The sequence below is a fragment of the Oryx dammah genome, unplaced genomic scaffold, assembly GCF_014754425.2.
Source record: "Oryx dammah isolate SB20612 unplaced genomic scaffold, SCBI_Odam_1.1 HiC_scaffold_8, whole genome shotgun sequence".
Classification (NCBI taxonomy): Eukaryota; Metazoa; Chordata; class Mammalia; order Artiodactyla; family Bovidae; genus Oryx; species Oryx dammah.
Genome location: NW_024070192.1, coordinates 558,431 through 569,329, shown reverse-complemented (window position 1 = coordinate 569,329; position 10,899 = coordinate 558,431). Strand labels below are relative to the sequence as shown.

The 10,899-nt window shown below is 51.1% G+C and overlaps 1 protein-coding gene across 2 annotated transcripts in view; it reads left to right on the top strand.

Annotated features, from left to right (window-relative positions):
* Positions 1-10,899, top strand: part of PRKCA (protein kinase C alpha) — a 287,239-nt gene that overhangs the window by 127,422 nt on the left and 148,918 nt on the right. For both annotated transcript variants that reach the window (XM_040244390.1, XM_040244389.1), the window contains exon 2: positions 3,759-3,841. In XM_040244390.1, the coding sequence (XP_040100324.1) occupies positions 3,759-3,841 (83 nt within the window). The remainder of the gene's footprint in view (positions 1-3,758; positions 3,842-10,899) is intronic.

Genomic DNA, 10,899 nt, shown 5'->3' with positions numbered 1-10,899 from the left:
GCACGCACGCACACACACACTTGACCCACCCTTGTGTCTGCACTCACTTTCATATACTTACTGACTCTACTTAGAGCTCCTTTTCCAGGCAGGCGTGTCCCTGGCGCCACGTGCAGACCCTGCGTCTCCTTCATCACCTTTTCCTCTCCCGTCCACCAGTGTGAGGTGGGCGAGGTCGTGGGGTCCAGGAAGCCTTAGTTTGGCTCCTGGCTCCTCTGCATGGAAGGGTGACTATCCAGAAGATCCGTGTCTGTCTGCCCTGTTCACCGTTCTGTCTGTCTCTCCCTCCCCTCTCCTGTCTGCAGACATCATGAGCTTATACAGACTAGACACCACAGACCCGTGCAATGCTTTCCCGTCCATGAAACGGACGTCGGAGCATATTAAGCAGCGTCGTGAGGATTCGGTGAGAAAATTAAGGCAGGTGGCGTGATGTGGTGGAGTGGCCCACGGCAGGAGGCTGACAAGCGGTGTCTGTGGTCAGCCGGCGGGTCCTCTTCGGTGTCCCTGGCATCTCACGCTTCCGTCTCTCACAGGCTGAACAGTGATGGCCATCACTTTCAATCCTAGACTACCTAGGACACCCCCCTCCCTGGGCCTTAGGGCCCTGACCTGTCCCAGCCAACCCTTCCTGTCACCACCATCGGCCCATCAGAAGCCGAGGAAGGGCTTTTGTCACTCAGGTTCAGACCCTTCAGTGGCTGCTCGTGCTGCGCACAAACGTCCTGAACGTCCCCACCAGGCCTCTAGGTGGGTGCCTCCTCGATCTGGGGGTCTCGGCTCTCAGCAGAGCTGCCGCCCTCTCCCACCCTCTTCAGTGGGCCCTGCCTCCTGACGCCTGTGCAGGAAGGTGAAGCATCCTCAGCAGCAGAAGAAGAGAGCCAGGGTCTGGGGAGGTCTCGCTTGCCTTCTACGTAGGACTCACCCAGGATTTCTGAGCGAATGTTGTTTTTTAGCTGAAAGTAAAAGTGTTAGTCACTCAGTCGTGTCCATCGCTTTGCGACCCTGTGGACTGTAGCCCTCCAGGCTCCTCTGTCTACGGAAATCTCCAGGCAAGAATACTGGCGTGGCAGCCACTATGGAGAACAGTGTGGAGATTCCTTAAAAAACTGGAAATAGAATAGCTGTACAACCCAGCAATCCCACTGCTGGGCATACACACCGAGGAAACCAGAATTGAAAGAGACACGTGTGCCCCAATGTTCATCGCGGCTCTGTTTACAATAGCCAGGACTTGGAAGCAACCTAGATGTCCATCGGCAGAAGATTGGATAAGAGAGCTGGGGTACAGATACACAGTGGAGTATTCAGTTCAGTCGCTCCGTCGTGTCCCACTCTTTGCGACCCCATGAATCGCACCACGCCAGGCCTCCCTGTCCATCACCAACTCCCGGAGTTCACTCAGACTCACGTCCATCGAGTCGGTGATGCCATCCAGCCATCTCATCCTCGGTCGTCCCCTTCTCCTCCTGCCCCCAATCCCTCCCAGCATCACAGTCTTTTCCAATGAGTCAGCTCTTCACATGAGGTGGCCAAAGTACTGGAGCTTCAGCTTTAGCATCATTCCTTCCAAAGAAATCCCAGGGCTGATCTCCTTTAGGATGGACTGGTTGGATCTTCTTGCAGTCCAAGGGACTCTCAAGAGTCTTCTCCAACACCACAGTTCAAATGCATCAATTCTTCGGTGCTCAGCCTTCTTCACAGTCCAACTCTCACATCCATACATGACCACAGGAAAAACCATAGCCTTGACTAGACAGACCTTAGTCAGCAAAGTAATGTCTCTGCTTTTGAATATGCTATCTAGGTTGGTCATAACTTTTCTTCCAAGGAGTAAGTGTCTTTTAATTTCATGGCTGCAGTCACCATCTGCAGTGATTTTGGAGCCCCCCAAAATAAAGTCAGCCACTGTTTCCACTGTTTCCCCATCTATTTCCCATGAAGTGATGGGACCAGATGCCATGATCTTCGTTTTCTGAATGTTGAGCTTTAAGCCAACTTTTTCACTCTCCTCTTTCACTTTCATCAAGAGGCTTTTTAGTTCCTCTTCACTTTCTGCCATAAGGGTGGTGTCATCTGCATATCTGAGGTTATTGATATTTCTCCCAGCAATCTTGATTCCAGCTTGTGTTTCTTCCAGCCCAGCGTTTCTCATGATGAACTCTGCATAGAAGTTAAATAAGCAGAGTGACAATATACAGCCTTGACGTCCTCCTTTTCCTATTTGGAACCAGTCTGTTGTTCCATGTCCAGTTCTAACTGTTGCTTCCTGACCTGCATACAGATTTCTCAGGAGGCAGGTCAGTAATGGAATATTACTCAGCCATTAAAAAGAATGTATTTGAATCAGTTCTAATGAGGTGGATGAACCTGGAGCCTATTATACAGAGTGAAGTAAGTCAGAAAGAAAAATACCAATACAGTATATTAATGCATATATATGGAATTTAGAAAGATGGTAATGATGACCCTATATGTGAGACAGCAAAAGAGACACAGATATAAAGAACAGACTGTTGGACTCTGTGGCAGAGGGAGAGGGTGGGATGATTTGGGAGAATGGCATTGAAACATGGATATTACCATATGTGAAACAGATCGCCAGTCTATGTTCGATGCATGAGACGGGACACTCAAAGCCGGTGCTCGGGAACAACCCAGAGGGATGGGATCGGGAGGGAGGTGGGAGGGGGTTCAGGCTGGGAAACACATGTATACTCATGGCTGATTCATGTCAGTGTATGGCAGAACCACTACAACACTGTAAAGTAATTAGCCTCAAAAAAAAAAAAAAAGAAAGAAAGAATACTGGAGTGGGTTACCATTCCCTTCTCCAGGGGATCTTCCAGAGCCAGGGTTGAAACCCAGGTCTCCTGCGTTGCAGGGGGTCTTTACTGTCTGAGCCACCAGGGACGCCCAGCTTATTGTTCAGCAGAAAACAAGGGAGCCGTAGGCTGTGTGCTGTGGAGATGCTGCTGCACGTTTAGCGGGAGGGCAGCCTGGGACTTTTATTTATGTTCTGTGTGTGTCCTCCATGTTAAACTTTTCATAAAAACCTGACTCACTAGCTTCTGTAACTCATGCTTTTTTTATTGATTCATCTTCAGGAAGACTTATGAAAGCCCTGTTGTTTGGAAAATGCTTGCTGCGTAGTGGTTTGGTATATCTGTGGGTGACACCCCCCAGCTGGTAGATTCAAGAGAGAGGGTGCTTTGCAACTCTTCTCCACCTCAAAGGGCTATTTTCCGTAGATCTGGTTTGTGTCTTAAGGAGTTCTTGAAGCTCAGAATTCTGCTACAGAAGTTCTTGGTGATACACACGTATTATTTGTAATAAGTTATTCTCCTTATATCTTACAGGGTCTGATGTTTATCCAGGTTTACACACTTGTGTGTGTCGGTGGGGGGGGCGGCAGGGAGGGGAGTGCAGAGTGCTTTACATGTAGCTTCCTGGTTTATACCTCAGGCGAAGGGTCTTACCACCCTTGGTCCTCTTCCCTCAGCGTTAGAGGAGACAAGTTAAGCTTTAGGTCTCCTGTGCTGTGTCCGTGCTGGCATTTTGTGGTTCTGTTATCTGGGAATCCAAGCAATACCAAATGAGGCCAAGTCTCCAATGAAATGCTGTCTGATTGCTGTTTATGAGAGTCTGTCTGTAGTGAAGTTAACTTGACTTCTGACAGCAGGTAGCCCTGTTTGGAGGATGCAGCTTTATGTATTCAATCCACGCTTCTAATTTTAGTTTTCTTTTCTCTCCACCAGTTTGCTGTTTTGTGGTTCACAAGAGGTGCCATGAATTTGTTACTTTTTCTTGTCCGGGGGCGGATAAAGGACCCGACACGGATGTAAGTAGCCTGGAGACTATTTTTTTATTTTGATGAATGTTTCTGAACGGAGTGTTTTTAACTGTTATTTTCTGTGGACGAGTGTCTCTGAGCTGAGTATCTTTAATGCCTGCGCTTCTATTGTCTGGGCACAACTATTAATGGGAAGACTAACCAGTTCATTTTGTGACGTTGAGCTTAGTCCTGTGAGTCCTGGCAGGATTACCTGGGGCTCGGAGAATTTCCCGTTATCTTGTTCGTTCTCTTCGGCTCTGGGTGGCCACGTGGGCTAAATCCAGCAAATTTATCGCCGTGGCTTCCACAGACACAGGGTAGGTCTTTTTGGAAAGAGAACTTTGCTGAACGTGGACCACCCTTCGTCTGCTCCTGACGGTCGGTGAACCGGCTGGGCTGTCACTGCTGTTGGCCAACATCATAGGCGGTTCCTTCTTGGCTTCATGGGCTTCTTGCTGCCTTTTCATCAGGAGTGCAGATGCTCCTGTTGGCTTGAATAATCCAACATCCATTTCACTGGACAGATGACCCCTGAAGCTGCCCAGCTGTGGACATCTGTGAACTCGTGGGCCTGGGCCCTAGCTCTGGCCGTGGCCTCCCTTGTTCACTGAAAAGCTGGATCAGTGGAGGGGAGGGGGAGTTTGGAGGCAGAGGAGTTACCCAGTGCTGAAAATACATCGTGTGGAGCAAAATCTGAGCTGTGACAGGCAAAGTCATAACTGTAACCGGAAAAAGAGCTGCGGGGAGGCGGAGACAGTGGGCATATCTGGGTGGCGTGGGCCAGACCTCTGAGGCCACTGCTGCGTAAACCGTGTGCTCCACGCACTTGCTCCAGCTGTTCTGCTTGTTTGCTTTGTTTGTTTCGAGTGTTAAAAGTGGGTTATTTTGCTGGAGAGAGACTATGGAGGGAGAATAGAAGTTAGAGGCCAGGAGAGAACTCTGAGGATGTCCATCCCACAGAGGGGACGAGAGAGGAAGGTTGGGTGGGGACCAAGAAGGTGAGAGGCCGGGTGCACGGTTCCCTAAAGGAGCTTCCCTGGTGACTCAGACGGTAAAGGATCTGCCTGTATTGCCGGAGACCCGGGTTCAGTCCCTGGGTCGGGAAGATCCCCTGGAGGAGGGCATGGCAACCCGCTCCGGTGTTCTTGGCTGGAGAATCCCATGGACGGGGGAGCCAGCCAGGCTACAGTCTATAGAGTCACAAAGAATCAGACATGGCTGAGCTACTGACGGAGAGGCTGTCGGCCAGCTCTGGTCCCGTCTGTGATTCTTTCCCCGAGTCGTCTGTTGGCCTCAGATGGTAACACGCACAGGCTTGCCCAGGACAGACTCTCATACCTGAGAAAGCCTCGGCCGTTGCTGGGGTTGCCTGTGAATTGTCTTCAGCAGCTCATTTCACGCTCTGATTTTTGTTCTGTTTTGGCTGATCTCAGGCTACCCCTCCTGAGCCTGGAGCCAGGTGCCGAGTGTCAGCAGAGGGCTCTCCACCATGGGGATGTAACAGCAGGTGCACTGGCCATCTGACCCGCTGAGCTCCAGTGCTCCTCATCTTTGTGTGTGTTGAGTTGACTCACGTTTTAATAGCCTCAAAATTTAGCTATGAGTTGTTTTTTTTAATCCGAGAGAAAAAGAAGTGTGTGAGCTATTAAAAAGGTGCAGAAGGAATTGGCCCATCCTGCCGTCCAGTCAAGAAGGTTTGCAAGTTCTTTTCCGATGGGCAGTGTTGCCTTTGGCCTTGACATTCAGAGACCTGTGACTGGGGCTTCCTGTCTGCGTGCAGGATGGTTTACCAATCATACCAATCTTCAGGCTGCCCAGACCGAGCTCACTGGAGAAGGACTTGGAAGCACATGAAGGTGTCCGGACGTACAGCTGAGCGGAGGATGGAGAATGTGTTGTGACGTCACGGGATTATAGAGCTGGAAGGGTTAGGGACCTGCACCCGCCATGCAGGAGACCCAGGCTCAACCCCTGAGTGGGGAGATCCCCTGGCGGAGGGCCTGGCAACCTGCTCCAGGACTCTTGCCTGGAGAAACAGAGGAGCCTGGTGGACCACAGTCCCCAGGGCTGGACACGACTGAACACAAGCCGTGCAAGGAGTGTTAGAGACTTTTCTGGATTAACCTTACTTCATCCACGTGGAGACTGAGGACTATCGAGGAAAGGAAATGACCGGGGGTGGCGGCCTGTTGCCCCTGGAACACGGGTGGGTTTGTGGCGATCCTTTTCAGGGTCCTGGAGGGAAGGAGAGGGGACCCTGGCCTGTCGTCCTGTGGTCAGTGAGCACCCTGGCAATCTGCTGCCTGGTGTGGTCATTGAAAGTCTGCTCCAGTGTTTAGAAAAGCTCGGAAGGGCATGAAAAAGACCAGATCAGAGGATGGGAGCGTCGACAGTGAAATCTAATGTGAGAGCAGCTGCCGCTGCTGCTGGGTCACTGCAGTCGTGTCCGACCCTGTGTGACCCACAGACAGCAGCCCACCAGGCTCCCCCGTCCCTGGGATTCTCCAGGCAAGAGCACTGGACTGTGTTGCCATTTCCTTCTCCAATGCATGAGAGTGAAAAGTGAAAGTGAAGTCGCTCAGTCATGTTTGACTCTTCGAGATCCCATGGACTGTAGCCTGCCAGGCTCCTCCAAACATTTTTCCCCCCAGAAATTTTTAAAAAATTAGTTTGTGTTGTTTTACATACCACAGCAAATGCTTTAGACACCCAGTGTCTGTGGGTTTGTGGTTTGAGCTCAGCAGACCCCAGAGCATTCAGAGAGGAGGAAAAAGAAGTCACAGATCCTGTGGGACCCCCAGATGCTGTACCCCCTCTGCCGCCTTCCAGATGAAAGGAGCATAACAGCACTGAAAAATAACCTAATGGTACCCAATCGCAGGAACCAGACGGGAAGGGAGATTGACGTCCCTTTTTAAAATTTCTATGCATTTCTGTGTTTGTGTTTGGCTGTGCCGAGTCTTTGGTGCTGCGCAGGCTTTCCCCTCGGTGCTGGGTCGGGGGGGGGGCTCTCCAGCTGCGGCACTTGGGCTGCTCACTGCAGCGGCTTCTCTCACTGCAGAGCGCGGGCTCCTGGGCGTGCGGACTTCAGGAGTTGCTGTCTGTGGGCTCAGCACTGGTGGCTCCCGGGCTCTCCAGCACAGATTCAGTAGTCGTGGAACACGGGCTTAGTTGCTCCGCGGTATGTTGAATCTTCCTGGATCAGGGATCAAACCTGTGTCTCCTACACTGGCAGGCAGATTCTTTACTACTGAGCCACCAGGGCGGCCCCAATACTCTTTTGAGCACAGATAAGCCTCAAGTCCGAAGGAGCAGCCTGGTGGAAAGGCTGCAGAAGTGCCGGGAACCCTGAGGAGAAAAGGTTTCTGGGTTCAGTGGAGGGACCCCCTGGAAACCCTCAGGCCAGTCTCCCAGCTTCCCCAACCCCTGTGGACAGGCAGCGTGCTCTGGTCAGAAATTCACTCCCATCTTATTTACAGAGAAAAGTCATGATTCCTGAGACTTTAAGCACAAGCCTCTGCAGCCCGAGGAGAGATGAAAAGGAAAGATTTTCAAAGACCCTGATGCTGGAGGGTAACCTGGTCACTGTGCTGCTGGGGGTCCGGCCTCGCGGCTGGATGTGGGGACGCGGGCTCTCATCCGGGGCTCAGAGCAAGCAGAGTGCCCCTATCTGGCGCCGCAGGGCCGTGTGGAACTGCTGCAGAGTTTGGGTTTGCAGGTGTGTGCCCACAGCGCCCAGCACCCCTGCCCCGCGTCCAGGGTTTTATAAGAGGATGAAGAAATGAGGCAAAACGGGTGCATGTTTAGAAATAGCTCCTTACCTCTCTTGACCCAAGTTAAGGCGGGAGCCCAGCCTTGGGCCGGTGGCGGGGGACTGTCACCTCCGTCAGCACTGGGGAGCGAGCACCGAGACGCTGTTCTTCTGAAGGGACCCGGTGCCCTCGTTTCTTCAGCTGCCCCGGCGCCCGCCCTGGGTCTCCCATCCTTGCTCTGCCTGGGAGGGGCTGAGGCCCCCTGGGCGGGCCGGCGCCTCCTCAGACCCCTCCCCTCCACCCGCAGCCCCTCTGTGCTTCCGTCCGGAGCCCCTCTGCTCCTCCTGACTTGTGTCTGCTTCTGAAGCCCCTCGGGGGCTTCCAGGGTGTGTGCACGCGTGTGAGTGTTAGCTCACCGAATCCTGTTTTTCCACACGTTGCTTTCTCTGTGCCTCCAGTGAGGAAAGCTGCACAGCGTCCCTGTCAGACGTCCCTGTCACCCCAGTCTCAGCCCTTCTAGGAAAGGTCCAGACCAGATTGCCCCTTCAGTCTGGAAAGAGCAGGGAGAGGAAAATCTTACGTGATGAAATTAAAACATGCAGATGCTCAGAGCTCTTTAGACACGAGCCTTGGAGGGCTTCCTGTGGGTTAGGTCTGTGGACACTGGAGAACGCGTGTGTGCATGTGGGCAGCGGCCTGTTGAAGGTTTCAAGCCCTGGGGGTTGTTGGCGCCCTGGTGTTCTGTTGGCATTTTTGCTTAGCAGTCTCACCAGTGCCCCAGCCTGTCCGGGGAGAAAGGATTCCTGTAGGGCTTCACACTTCTTATATCTGAGCCCAACAACTGAGTCAATTCAGGGGATTTAAAAATAATATCCTGGGTCATTCCTGAAGTTCCCCTGGGGGAGCCCCCAGCAGGCAGGTGGCCTCGGGAGTCAGCCAGGCCCTAGGATGTTTGCCAAGGCCCCTGAGAGGAAATGAATGACCTTGTTAAAAGGCAGCAAACTTCTGATCTGGGTGCCCCTGCAAGTCTGAAGACTGTCAACCAAGGCATTTGAAGACGCCGACAGCATCGACTGTGAATGAGTGACTCAGAGCCAAGCGTGGGACCCAGCACATAGCTCAGTGCAGTTCAGTCGCTCAGTCGTGTCCGACTCTTTGCAGCCCCGTGGACTGCAGCATGCCAAGCCTCCCTGTCCATCACCAACTCCCGGAGTTCACCCAAACTCACGTCCGTGATGCCATCCAGCCATCTCATCCTCTGTCGTCCCCTTCTCCTCCTGCCCTCAATCTTTCCCAGCGTCAGGGTCTTTTCAAATGAGTCAGCTCTTCACATCAGGTGGCCAAAGTATTGGAGTTTCAGCTTCAACATCAGTCCTTCCAAAGAACACCCAGGACTGATCTCCTTCAGAATGGACTGGTTGGATCTCCTTGCAGTCCAAGGGACTCTCAAGAGTCTTCTCCAACACAACAGTTCAAAAGCATCATTTCTTCAGTGCTCAGCTTTCTTTATAGTCAAACTCTCACATCCATACATGACCACTGGAAAAACCATAGCTTTGACTAGACGGACCTTTGTTGGCAAAGTAATGTCTTTGCTTTTGAATATGCTGTCTAGGTTGATCATAACTTTTCTTCCAAGGAGCAAGCATCTTTTAATTTCATGGCTGCAGTCACCATCTGCAGTGATTTGGGAGCCCCCCAAAAATAAAGTCTGTCACTGTTTCCACTGTTTCCCCATCTATTTCCCATGAAGTGATGGGACTGGATGCCATGATCTTACTTTTCTGAATATTGAATTTTAAGCCAACTTTTTCACTCTCCTCTTTCACTTTCATCAAGAGACTTTTTAGCTCCTCTTCACTTTCTGCCATAAGGGTGGTGTCATCTGCATATCTGAGGTTATCCCGAAATCATGATTCCATCTTGTGTTTCTTCCAGCCCAGCGTTTCTCATGATGTACTCTGCATAGAAGTTAAATAAGCAGGGTGACAATATACAGCCTTGACGTCCTCCTTTTCCTATTTGGAACCAGTCTGTTGTTCCATGTCCAGTTCTAACTGTTGCTGGAGCCACAAGTGTCCATGCGTCCTGGGCAGGAAACTGCCTGCTCTACCTTCTGACAGCCATGTGCCTTCTCTTGTTCTCAGGCTCTCCTCTGTGTCTTAGAAACCAAGCAAAGGAAAAAAGGCCACTAAATTGTTTAAAATTCACCCTTTCAAAGCTGCATTTATAACAAAACTCAAAACATGTAAAATAAATATAGAAATAAATTCAATTAGAAGATCTATTTTCTCAGAGTGTGCTTTTACATATAATAGGGAAAAGAAGACAATTGTGTGAACAAAACCCTGTTACAACCCAAACATTTTTTGTCTTCCTGAGCTGACAAAGTAAAGTGTAATGTTTAAAAGGTGGGAGTGCTGTGTTTAAAATTCAGCAGAGTGAGGTAAGAGAGCCTCGGAGTGGAAATTGACCCTGGCCCTGCCAAGTCAGCCTTTGTGAAGAAGACTGTGGTTTTCTTAGTCGTGTATATGGAGTTTGAACTTGGTGATCTTTAAACTTGTTTTCAGTCCTAAGTACTATTTGGTCACTAAATGTTTATTGATGGTTCACTGGTAAAGACTACGCGGGATTGTGGGTTTGATCCCTGATCCAGGAAGATCCTCTTGAGAAGGAAATGGCAACCCACTCTAGTTTTTTTTTTTTTTGCCTGGGAAATCCCATGGACAGAAGAGCCTGGCATGCTGCAGTCCATGGGGTCACAAAGAATTGGACATGACTTATCGGCTAGACAACAGCAAATGTCTACCGAGGGCTTCAAGCTTTGCAGATAGAAAGGTGACGGACAGGTCTCACCATGCTGCTCATCCTCTCTGGTGGAAAGGACGTGGGTCCTCAGACTCTAAGGTTGCCGGCGGCGCTGCTGGCAGTGGCAGACATAAGATGCTGTCGAGGGTGAGTGGAGGGGAACGCGCGTCTAATGAGGGGAGGCTTTCGGAAGGTGGTGATGTTTTTTAAGACTTATTTCAATTGTTTTCAAAATGTTCTTTTAAAAACAAATAGACCAGTATTTTCCAGTGTCTCCTGCTGGCTTAAGGGAGTTGCGTACATGCTCAGTTGCGTCTGACTCTTTGTGACCCCATGGGCTGCAGTCCACCAGGCCCCTCTGTCCAAGGATTCTCTAAGCAGAAATGTTGGAGCGGATCGCCAGGCCCTTCTCCAGGGGATGCCCCGACTCAGGGATCCAATGCCCGTCTCCTGGGTCTCCCGCCCCTCACACCTGGTCCCGCCCCTCAGCCCGGGTCCCGCCCC